Source organism: Aulostomus chinensis, chromosome 20, assembly GCF_037954235.1.
Source record: "Aulostomus chinensis isolate RoL2024-O1b breed Wild chromosome 20, RoL_Achi_v1.0, whole genome shotgun sequence".
Taxonomy (NCBI): domain Eukaryota; kingdom Metazoa; phylum Chordata; class Actinopteri; order Syngnathiformes; family Aulostomidae; genus Aulostomus; species Aulostomus chinensis.
The window spans coordinates 1327783-1339944 of record NC_141339.1 but is presented as its reverse complement, the minus strand read 5'-3'; the positions used below and the strand labels follow the sequence as shown (position 1 = coordinate 1339944).

Sequence of the window (12162 nt, the reverse complement as noted above, 5' to 3'; positions counted from 1 at the left end):
TTCAGCTCCGTCTGGAAAATATCAGCGATGTCCTTCTTAAGCGGGGACAGCAGCTCAGCTTTCATGTCCGTCGTGTCTGTTTTGGCTCCTTCAGTTAGCTTCGGCTGTCCTTGCTAGCTGTGCGGTCCGTTTCGCAAGTGGCAGCGGGCTTCCGCCTGTACTGGTATTTGCGTAGATTATTCGCCATTTGTATACAAGGACGGGACGAAAACAAATCAAAAAGGTTACGGGGAAGTTTAGACGACTTTCTGTATTACTTTCTTGGTATGAGGCGTCAAAAAAATCACTTAAATCTGTTTTTCTGCAGAGCTCACCCTCCACACAACCTACTCCATTGTCTGCTCACTAGCGCCCCCCTGTTTTTCCAACGGTTTTCATAGTTTTGGATGTGAACTGTAAGGGCCAGTTTATGATTGTTTATTACGGATGTGCCGTAATAGTGAGTCCCTGACTATTTTTGTGATGTCACTAGTCGTTGTGAAACTGATGTATGAACGGTGAATGGACTCAGTTTTATAGAGCGCTTCTCTACCTTAGCAGCACTCCAAACTCTTTACAGCGTCGTCTCATTCACCCGTTCACTCACTGATGGTGGAGCTGCCATGCAAGGCGCCAACCTGCTCATCAGGAGCAATTATGGGTCCAGTGTCTTGCTCAAGGACACTTGGACATGGTCACCGGGGTCCAGGATCGAACCAGCAACCCTTCGGTTGCCAGACGGCCACTCTCCCCCTGAGCCACACCACCCATGAAAAGGGAACTATTATTGCTGTGTTGTGAGAGTTGACCTCATGGGTGGGACAAGTCAACATGTGTGTGCCTTTTGTGTGTGTGTGTGTGTGTGTGTGTGTGTGTGTGTGTGTCATTATTGTCTTTTTTGTTGTTGCTGTTGGTGAAGAAAAAGAATGGAGCATTGCTGGTTGAGCTATTGTCTGTGGTACTCCACTGTGTGTATCGTCAATATTCCTGAATAAAAGTAAATAAATAAATCAAATTTGTACTTTTATTCTCTGAATTCTCAAACTTGTTACATTCTAGGTCTTTTGAAATAGAACTACGATCATTTCGATTTTTAGAGGCTTTCCTGGTTGGGTGTATTTCTCCTCATAAGCGCTCCCAGAGTTCCCACACTAAGAGGACGCCTCTGTGCCCCAACAGTGCGTCCACACGACGGCTTCATCACAGGCGACACAGGAAGAATCAGTCATGACATCATGGCAGTCATGTGTCACAGTGATAAGATAAAGAATACATTCAGTAGTTGTATAGGTTGTTTTCACTCAATCATAGACATGCTGCTGCCAGGAGAAGTTCTTCATCCTCACATATACATTGTACAGGGCGCTGCCTTTTACCAGTCCTCGACGGGGCAGTTAGCAGCCCAGATCTTGTGCCAGTGCCCTGGTCAGGAGCACCAGCTGGAGCAATAAACCTAGCAAACATTTATTTTACCAACTTAAACAATTTTTTGGTGATTACAGATCTCCTCTTGAGTTCAGCCAAGTGTTCCAACTTGTAGTTTCAAATCTGTTATTTCTAACAATAAAAATGTCTTGAGAAGCTGTCAAAAATTCAGTAAGTTATGATGCAAATTAGGGTCAAAGGAGCAAATGCAAGGAGGATGGAAATAAAGGAAATAACGGAGCATGGTCATCCTTGGTTTTTGCTTTTGCCGAGCACTTACCTTCAGAGGGCTACAGGTGACCACCAAAGGTCTCTCAGGGACACGACTCTCACTCTCCAAACACGCGCTGCTCATGTTTGACTGTGCAGGGTTTGCTGGACCAAACCACTGAGAGCAGGAAGAATGGTGGAACCCAAATATTTGGACTATTAAAACACATTTATTTTCTTCCTTTTTTTATTTTTATAAATATAACTACATTTCTTTTAACCTTATATGGTTACACGAATTGGAATATTGGGTGGGGGAATTCTGGTTTTTCCAGGAGAGGGGCGGTTCAGAACCTCCTGTCCCCCCCATGATTTCTGCATATGGGGCATCACTGAGTTTTCTCTTTCAGAAATAGTTGAGAAATACTGTGTTTGTACAACTTCTGTATGAGTATTTAAGTCATTAGGATGAGAATGTAGTTTCCTAGATAATTAATCCGTAGTTTTATTCAAAGGATGCTTACAGTTTTCCACCTGTAGTCATGAGTTTGCCTGGAAATGGTGACGCTGGTGCAGCCGGGCCAGTGGGTCCTCTGAGACTATCATCATAGTCTGAATAAAAACCAGTGACTCAGGGAACAGGAACATCTTTTCTGATGCTGCACGTTTATTTAGGTCAATTGAAAGTGTTAGCAGAGAAGCAGACCGGTCCAGTCCAGCAGCTCCTGGACTCTCCGTGAAGCAAACATCACACTCAGGCGGCTTTCTGACATATGAAACGCCTCTTATCTGTACACGTCAAGTCGTTCCAGCGGCCCCAGTCTGAAAAACCGTACGAGAGAAAAAACTCCATGTTATTATGAGGGAGAGATCAAATTCCATCTGAAATCACACGTTATCATTCCTCCATGTCAACATCAATGATGCCAACCTTGTTTTTACCCCTGCAAACATGTGATCACCAGTGGAACGGTGAATGGACTCAGTTTTATAGAGCGCTTCTCTACCTTAGCGGCACTCCAAGCTCTTTACAGCGTCGCCTCATTCACCCGTTCACACTCTGATGGTGGAGCTGCCATGCAAGGCACCAACCTGCTCATCAGGAGCAAGTATGGGTCCAGTATCTTGCTCAAGGACACTTGGACATGGTCACCGGGGTCCAGGATCGAACCAGCGGCCCTTTGGTTGCTAGACGACCACTCTACCCCTGAGCCACGCCGCCCGCTGGGTCTTTGATTTTTTTTTGTTTTTTTTTGTTAGCAGGATATCTGAAGAACTACAGGACAGATCTGGATGAAGTAAAGCATTGAGATCCATACTAAGATGTAATAAAGTGATGAAGGGTTCCCTTAGTTGCACCCATGTCAACCTCATGATTCATCAAATGAGTATGACAGTGTTTAGGGTGGAGTTGTGGGACTGCATCTCCTTCTACAGGTGTAACTAGTTAGCAGCTTACTGACTGCAGAGTTCGTTCTGTAGGCTTTGAGAGCAGCACTCACAAACGCGTGTTCCAGTGCACAGCCTTACAAACCACTGTGAGCTGATTCACTGTTCCAACAACATGATTGTTAACTTGTACCTTTTTAAAAACTGACTGGCTCATGAGAACTGTTAGAATCAACTCTGTGTACTCAGCGAGAGGCACGAGGATGGCAAACATTCAGGCCAGAGAAACTGGACTTGATTCTCTTATGTTGACTGGGAGCAATGGTCAGTTTTTACAGATCAGTGCCCTGATTACACGCTCACAGCTGGAAGCCACCAGGACAGACACAGCCCGACCTGCTGGCCACTGGATCAGTTGGGGAAAAAGGCCTTGCTCAAGGGCACCTTGGTAGTGGTAATGGAGGCAAGGCCAGTGCGGCTTCATCCAGTTCCCCATCAAGATTTATCCTGCAGCATCTGGGAATTGAACCTGGACATTTATTTTATGGGCCTGCTATTGTGTGTGTGACTCATGAAAAGTGCTTCGTCACTGAGGTCATTGAGCTGCTGGAGCTGCACCGCGGCCTTCAGTCAGGGATCACTTGAGGCAAAATAACCTCACAAATCACCACTTTAAAGTTCCAAATCAAGACTTTTGATAAACAGTGTTGAAGTAGGACACCTGAGTCACGACCCCACACCCTGAAACTTAGCATTATAGCAAGTTAGCATTAGCATGCTTATGACAATTTGGGGGTTTTGTTTATTTGATGCCTGAAGCATGACGCTAAGTAGGACTGGACCACCAGGATTAGCAGTCCTATTTAAAATTTCCAAAGGAATTTTTTTCCCCTTGTCAACCTTGTCAGATATCCATTAAAATTGAATACTTAAGTGTCAGACCAGCCCCCTAAATTTGGAGGAAATAATCAAATGTGCCAACAATTTTACTCCCCCAAGTAGCTTCTACCATTAGCGAGCATCAACAGAAAACAACACCTGACCACATGAATGCCATTAAGTGAAAGATGAGCCCAGCAAAGTTGTTCACACTGTGTCTTTATGTCAGCTTTGAATGTGATCCTGCGCAACAAATGTTTATTCCATTCTTGCAGTTTTTATTCAGTGACTCTCCTTAAGACTTGAAATGATGTATTTGTTTGTGCGCAGTCAATGTCTGCAGTTTTTATGGCCACTTACGGTCAGTGTTGATCATCACACAGTCCTCCCTGTCTCCCCAGTTGTCTGGCTGGCCGTGGCTCCATTTTTGAAACGTCATTAATCCACTTCCATCAGTCCAGTGAAATCCCCCCTGCAAGAGAAAGCTGTCAGTTTGGTGTCTGTCAACTTTGGGCATCTCTCATTGGTACGTGTGGTAATCTGCTGCGCTGTCTTACTGTGTTGAGATATTTGGTGCTTACCGCTTGTCTCCTGGCACCAATCCAGTACTGGCTCATACCCTGGTCCTCAATCCCCATGCAAAGCACTTGGTCTTGCTGTGCTTCGCTCTTAATTGATGCCAAAGTACCGCCTTCCATTTGGCAGGCGCTCTGATGGGAACAGAGATGAAAGAGGGTACAGTCAATGCTCATGCGTAGGCCTGTTTGCGTTCTACAAGAACAACAATTTTAAGGACCATCGTTTAGTGGATTTCCATCTATGTTATGTCTGATGTACATTTTTAATTTGTGTATAACACTGCCGCCCCCAGCAAGAAGGTTGTGGGTGGAGCCCCGGCTGCAGCACGGGGTCTTTCTGGGTGAGTCTCCATGTTCTCCCTGTTCCTGCTGGGTTCTCTCTGGTACTCCAGCTTCCTCCACAGTCCAAAGACATCAAGAGGGACCAGGTTAATCCAGACTCTAAATTGACCGTAGGCGTGGCTGGGAGAGCCAATGGTTGTCTGTCTCTATGTGTTGGCCCTGCCATGGACTGGTGACCTGTCCAGGGGGAAGGAGAACATGGAGGGATGGATGGAGGGATGGAGGGAGGGATGGATGATGGATGGATAATGGATGGATATAGAGAATTGCTGATGCCAGAAGGTTATTGGATTCTAGTTTATTATGAATCACCAATTTCTTTTCACTGACATTCGGTAACTACGGAAGCATGAGTATCTTTCATATGCAGCTTTCCAAGATCCTAACATACCGGATTTGCAGGAATAAAGTTCAATAAGGTGGACACACCTCTGCTTCATCGAATGTCAACATCTCCCTGAACAGTTTCATGCAGCGTTTGTCATCCAGCTTGCGCCAATCACCACCACAAGATACGAAGGGGACACGCCAGCACAGGTTAATAACCTCAACCCAATAATTCCCTGTAACAGAGACAGACAGGTTTCTGAATTATTACTTTCTTTATAAATGGTTTCAGAGTGTTCGTGTCTTACCAGTTGCTGGACCCGGCATGTAGACCAGCAGCTCCAGGAGGACCATGGCTGTTACCACCACAGGACGCATGGTTCAGGACTAACTGACTCTCCTCACTTGGAATTTGGCCTGGGAACATCACACAGTCCATCTGGGTTAGCAACAGTACAACGACAACAAGTAATGATAGATTTCTACTCTCCGCTAGTTTTCTGATGTTGGACATAAAGATTTTCAACTGAAACGCTCTCAAAGCCCATGGACTCACCACAGGTGTGCTGGTCTCACTCCTCCCTACACCTCTGCCAGCCTGATCTTTTTAACCAATTTAAGTACTCACGGCTGATGACTTTCCAAGTAGATTTTCAAATGAGAACATTGTGTTTGGGTGGAGAAATTCACCCCAGGGCTCTGCAGTGTTCATGCCAGATTTGTCTGACAGGGAGTCACATGATAAAAGTACAATATGGGCTGAAAAGTTTGCCACCAGGAACTGAATTAGAATGACGTATGTTTGAATTTGAACTTGGCAGCTTGAATCCTGCATTAATAAGGCTGGAACTGAATGGCAAAGAATAGCTCTTAGGAGCTCTGACATCTCATGTTTGTGCACCACAGAGGCATCAACCAGCAGCAGACTTCAGTATGATTCACCCATGTAAGGTAACTCTCGATAACCAGTGATGGCCGGCCAGGAACAGACAGCTGCCGGGTGGTGAGGCCCAGCATGCTGCCTGCAGTCAAAACCCCATCAAGAACAGCCCCATGTCCACGAATCACCAAGAAATCCCCACAAGCTCACATCTCCACCATCTCATGTTTAACTGTTCAACATTCGAACTGCTGGCAACCTCAGCATCACTGTAGTTACCATGGCAGGAGCTACGGTCAGCGGAGGCTGTTAGCATGCTACTGCCGCTCTGAGCTTCTGATGACAGCCGGTCAGCACGCATCATCCCCAGCAACAACACCCCCAAGCAGGCAGGCAGGCCAAGCTTGAACCTCCATCACCAAATCATCCTGAAACATCCCACTAGTCTGGAAACCTATCGGCTGTGGGGAACAAACTATGACCAGTTTATCCTCCATTGTCTGACCCCACTCAGGTCAGTGACATCATGCAGTTCACTGTTTGGTTTCAGAATGAACTCAAGAGATGAGGTCCAAAAACTCAGCTGCAGTGACATCTTGGTGCCACCAATAAAAACGTCACTCAAGTATTCCAGACTACCGCTTCAAGGCCAAAAAACAATACCTTGAATGTCCGGCCGACCCTCGTCGCCCCCGTCCAGGGTGACTTCAGCACGCGCCATCTTTGTAACCTCTTTTGAGTTTAACAGCACACAACATGTGGGGTGTTTTCAGGTGAGTTCAACGGCTGTAACGCACCGTGACGAATGCCCAGGTTTGACTTCAGGACAATTTGTGGTTTTCCACCTCTCAAGTGTTCTCTTCAAGAAAAAAAGTACATGAGTACCGTTGTACTCTTACTGTTATTGTATTCTACCTCGTCTCACTCAAAGCATGATTGACAGCTTTATGATAACAGCAAGTGCAATTTCAGGAACATTGTACTGTTCTTGAGCCGCTTTGATCTTCCTGTGAAAGTGGATGAAGTTGAGCACGTCTGCGTTTGCCAAGTGGACCCATTTGGGAACCAGGATCAGGACAGAAATGAAGAGTAGGTGGGTCCCAATGATCTCGATCAGCCGGTCCAAGGCCACGTTATGGAACTTCCTGGAGATTAAAACGCTCTTTGGAAAGGAGCACAGAGGGTTTACTATCTTACCTTTGCCAATCTGCCCCAACTGTGGTCAAAGGAATCATAAACAATACCGTGTCAAATATCCCGCTTTTGATGGCACTAAATCAGCATCAGGATATTGGAAATAAAATATAAAGTGTTTCATACAAACTGGAACCCATAGTAAAAAAAAGATGTTCAAGTAAGAAAGTACATTCTATTTGTTTTACCTGGGCCATGCCGCTGTCAAATATTTAAACAGCATTGTCCTTCAGGCTGTTAGCACATAACAAGCCAGCAGTTCACGGCAGGTCATGTTCTCACGTATCACTCTGGTGCCAGCAGGACCTTTGCTGGTCTCTGGGGAGCCTCAGCCCTTTGTACTCAGTAGTTTTCCACCAATGGTGTGGGAACTAGGAAAACCAGTTCCCACAGAAAATACAAAGTGAATGCTTTTCGCTCCAAAAAAAAAGCAAAGTCAGTGATGAAATGGTAGAAATGTTAAAACTAACTTAAAAGCTGGAGCTGAAAAAGGTAGAACAGGCAGGAAAGTGCTGAAAGGAAGCGTAAATTTGATTTGATTCCATTTGATTTTTATTCATCTCAAACAATCAAAACATATAAAAACATGAAAATAAACTAAAAGACTCTAAACAAAAGGATACCACCTTAGTACCAAGTACCATGGATACCTGGGAGAAGGGGCAGGAGGAGGCCAGAGTTGATCTCGTCCTGCCCCTTCTTTACAATTTAAATCATCTTTAAACAACTTGTGTGAGTGTGTATGTGTGAGTGTGTATGTGTGAGTGTGTGTGTGTGAGTGTGTGCCTACATGTCTTTTCCAACATACATTTTCCACATCCTTTTTCTCAAAATGCATTTTCACATTTTATCTTAACATATCAATTTTCTCGCAAACCTCGCATTGATAAATTACCATGGATAACAAAAGAAATCACATCTTCTGCACAGTTTCATCTTTCAAGCCCGGCGTACGTCCATGGGCGAGCGCTTGTGGCTGCATTTGAATTCATTCGTGTTGTTGGTTTTTTTGGGTTTCCACATGTCGGCCGTTCCAGAGGGGTACCCCACAGACGGAGACACACCTGCCTCTCAGGCTAGTAGAAGGGTGCTTTGGATTTCGTTCCCCTCTTAAATCATAACTACCTCCTCTGTCCATGAACCTCTTTTGAATATTTCCTGGTAATAGATTATTACAGGCTTTGAGCATAAATTGGGCAGTTTTGAATTTCACCAAGTTCATGAATTTCAAGGCTTTAAAAACAAGATCTTGGTACCGTACGGTCTCGAGACCCAGCATGTCAGGTGCTTTTATCAGTGTTCCCCCAGACCTCAACACAACAAGATAGATACGGAACAAGAAGTGCACAGTACAGAGTGTGTAATGTGTTCTGGTTCAGGATGTCTCTGGTTTAGACAATATTCCAATGCTTCTAGCGGTCTTGGAGCACCAATATTTGTTCACGAGGCTTCCAGCAGAGCTTGGCGTCTATTAAGACACCCAGAACCTTCATGTCATAAACCCTTTCAACTTCAACATTTTCAGTTTCCACCTTCACTTCTGTGCTTCATTTATGATTTCCAAATATCATGAACTTTGGTTTGTTCAAGTTTCATGACAGCTTGTTTATATAAAACCAATGTTTTCATCCCTGCATTTCATTTTTGACCACCTCCAGGAGCAAGTCCTCCCCGGAACACACCATATTTGGATCATCTGCAAACACAACAAATTTCAATAGATCAGAAACTTTATGTGGAAAAATCTATGGAAGAACTAAAGATCCAAGTTCCTAGAAGAGGCCCACGGAACCTTCAAGGCTGGAGGACTGTTCGTGTGGAAGAACGGGCCAAAAGCCCCCTGAGCAGTGCAAGCAACTAGTTTCTCCATACAGGAGGCGTCTTGAAGCTGCTATCATCAACAAAGGCTTTTGTATGAAATATGAAACATAATTAAAATATATTTTTTCCCTCTGTCATTCCATTATTGATTCCATTATTGATTGGTTTCTGAATCTGAAGGGAAAGTAGTTCAGGAAAGCTGCACAAGAGTTCATATTCGTCTGTGTCATCTCGTGGTTTAAGGTCAAGCCAAAATAATCAGAGTGAGTTGAATCAGTATCTGCTCGCAGCTCACAGTCACAGCTGGGCTGCTCTCTGTGCACCTCGTAAATACGCTCGCAAGTCATTTCATCACTCAGTATTTTGTAATCTAACTGAGGTGTTTGACTAGTTTTACTAGATGAGTGTATTCTGTGAGGAGAGTCTCTTGAGGCCATGAGGATGGGTGGAGCTGTTGGGTTGGGAGACAAACATCCCGTTCCCATGCTGATCAGATGTCCCCACCAAGCAGCCAGAGCGGCTCTCAAAAAAATGCTCGTACGAGAAATTCTTTCAACACTGCAAACAACACATAGATTTGAGAACAAAACTTGCAAGTTGCAATCACAATATAAATTCCTACGCAAAACTTTATTCTCTGCAATCATATTTTCAATAGAAAGTAAAATAAAAGTGTGAGTACCTGAAAGTTTTGTTAAACAAAATGAGATGTTCTAATTGTCTAAATACACCAAATTTGTCCGCCTGTGGCTGCTGGCTTCTCTCCTCACCTGCACTTCAGTAAAGTTGGGAAGATTCCGGTAAATTAGAACTTCCAGGGTCATAACTGATAACCAAAAACAGTGCTTTAAAACAAACGATGCGTCTCTCCCACCGCAGTAACACAGCGAAGGCCTTTCATTGGTCAGAACATCAGTCCTCAGTGGGAGTCCAGCCTATTTTACTTTCCTGCAAATAAACATTTTAGAATTTCATTTTCATAGAGACAGCATCCACCAGCCTGGGGGGTAGCTCTGCCCCCATGCAGCCGGCTGAGACCAGAGAGCAGGGACCGTCTCCGGGGTTCACCACCGAGCAGCAACAAACATCGTCAGTAACTTCAGCCGAGTGAAATGCCAGTTAAATCACGACAGGCTTTGAGGCTCTCACTCCCTGCAAGCAAAGGTTTCTATGTTGCAAACAAACTTTTATTCTTTGCAAACTAAATTCTGGGATAATCACACCCTCATTTAGCTTACAATAGAAGACACATTACCGCTGACTCCAAACTTTGTTGATCAATCAATGTGTCCAAAGTTCAGCTCTCATCAGAACTCGTCTGCCAGGACAGAGAAGAGCAGGACAGCCCTCGGCGAGGTCGCGGCTGTGCTGAGCGCTGCACATGCAGGGAAATGCCTCCACTCTCGTGAGCTCCTCCAGCGAGTTTCTTCACGTTTAGCTTGACTTGGATTCGCGGATAAACTGATAAACTCTTGAAGGTCAAAGGTCAAGGTCGCCGTGATGTCAAAAACTTTGTGTGGCCTTGACTCTACAATCCACCTGCTCATTCTTACCTCACGTCGTTGTCCAGCAGCCTCGCAGGAGATGAAGGGAGGACGTTTCAATCCAAAAGATCAAACTTGCCTGGACATCATTAAACAATGTCTCAGTAAAACCTGGACGACTGTCAGTCCAGCGGATTCATTCTGACCTTTAAAGTCTGAAGGACCAACATGGATGTCTTCTACAACATGCATGTCCTCTAAGACATGGATGTCCTCTACAACATGCATGTCCTCTAAGACATGGATGTCCTCTACAACATGCATGTCCTCTAAGACACGGATGTCCTCTAAGACACGGATGTCCTCTACAACATGCATGTCCTCTACAACATGTATGTCCTCTACAACATGCATGTCCTCTAAGACACGGATGTCCTCTAAGACATGTATGTCCTCTACAACATGCATGTCCTCTAAGACATGGATGTCCTCTACAACATGTATGTCCTCTACAACATGCATGTCCTCTAAGACATGGATGTCCTCTACAACATGCATGTCCTCTAAGACATGGATGTCCTCTAAGACACGGATGTCCTCTACAACATGTATGTCCTCTACAACATGCATGTCCTCTAAGACACGGATGTCCTCTACAACATGCATGTCCTCTACAACATGTATGTCCTCTACAACATGCATGAGCTGTCCACTCCACAACCCCAGCTTCCTTTCGAATGAGAACTATTTGTCGTGTTTTGACAGCGATAAAAAGGAACATCAGGTTGTGTATCTGCTACCTGCACAGTGTGCGCGTGGATGGCGCATTAGCTCCGCCCACTGACACCTGTGTGATGGACAGCGTTACATTACAGCAAAGGGCAGCAGCCGCCTCATACCGGGGTTTTGTCTCAGTTCAGTGTGTCTTTTTCGCCCCCTAGTGGTGGCTTAATGCACCTGCAGCTCATGTGTCCAATGACCAAAGAACCCACCACCAGACGCAGTTCGTCAAGGATGCAACCGAAAAAGAGTGAGGCCACCTGGACGGCGGGCAGCGCCGAGCAGGTCGATGTGGCGCGTCAGCCCTCAGCGCCGCAGGGTGGTGTCAGGCAGCCGCGGCAGGGGTGTCTCACCCTCGCCTCCAGCAGACGTCCTCCGACCAGGCTGAAGTGCGAGGACGGACACACGGAAGAAGTGTAACCAGGCGGAGGCTAGTGAAAGGTGGTGTGCGGTAAACGTCCTGCGGGAATGCGGGCCTGCGCCACCCACAACTTGAGAAAGTTTGGAGTTCAAAGTGGCCTCACGCACGTGCACCAGCATTCCAATTTGTGACCCAAGTCCTTTCTCGGGGGGGGGGGGGGGTTCTTTGCCCCTTGTCTCAGCATCACAATCTGTATCTCTCATTAGTTAGATGATATTAACCCTTTCTGCGCCTCCAGCAGGGGGCTGAGCTCCCCGAGGCTCTGCTCCTGTGGGACGCACCACCCACGCAGGTTGGTGTTTTTATCAGCTTGATCCTCCTCCTGGCAGCACGCGGGTCTGTGTGGGGAAACGTGACTGACGATGGAACCGCAGGTGTGGCACGAAATGGAGTGAAACGAGTGAACAGATGAACGATGCTTTCATTTGAGAGAGGTTCGTTGTTTTTGTCTGC

The 12162-nt window shown here is 45.7% G+C and overlaps 1 protein-coding gene across 3 annotated transcripts; it reads right to left on the bottom strand.

Moving 5' to 3' along the window:
- Positions 1–2255: 2255 nt before the first annotated feature.
- LOC147242158 (C-type isolectin Sp-CL4-like) lies at positions 2256–7496 on the bottom strand. 3 transcript variants are annotated; one of them, XM_086189963.1, is made up of 6 exons: positions 7392–7496; positions 5438–5546; positions 5232–5365; positions 4464–4592; positions 4243–4354; positions 2256–2436 (listed from the first exon to the last, which is right to left on the bottom strand). In XM_086189963.1, exons 2-6 carry the CDS (start codon positions 5505–5507, stop codon positions 2369–2371), a joined length of 513 nt encoding a protein of 170 aa, XP_086046089.1. In that variant the 5' UTR covers positions 5508–5546; positions 7392–7496; the 3' UTR covers positions 2256–2368. The 3 variants fall into 3 exon arrangements, with proteins under 3 accessions (XP_086046089.1, XP_086046088.1, XP_086046087.1); XM_086189962.1 differs by lacking the exon at positions 7392–7496 and adding an exon at positions 7207–7340; XM_086189961.1 differs by lacking the exon at positions 7392–7496 and adding an exon at positions 5686–5713 and having other exon boundaries at positions 2257–2436.
- Between the last annotated feature and the right edge of the window lie 4666 nt (positions 7497–12162).

What these genes read in the sequence shown, in the direction of transcription:
- LOC147242158 (XM_086189963.1), bottom strand. Translation starts at nt 5,507, where the DNA reads ATGCGTCCTGTGGTGGTAACAGCCATGGTCCTCCTGGAGCTGCTGGTC. An exon ending in CATGCCGGGTCCAGCAACTG is followed by an intron (nt 5,366 to 5,437) that starts GTAAGACACGAA and finishes TCTCTGTTACAG; the next exon opens with GGAATTATTGGGTTGAGGTT. An exon ending in TTGGTGCCAGGAGACAAGCG is followed by an intron (nt 4,355 to 4,463) that starts GTAAGCACCAAA and finishes TTTCTCTTGCAG; the next exon opens with GGGGGATTTCACTGGACTGA.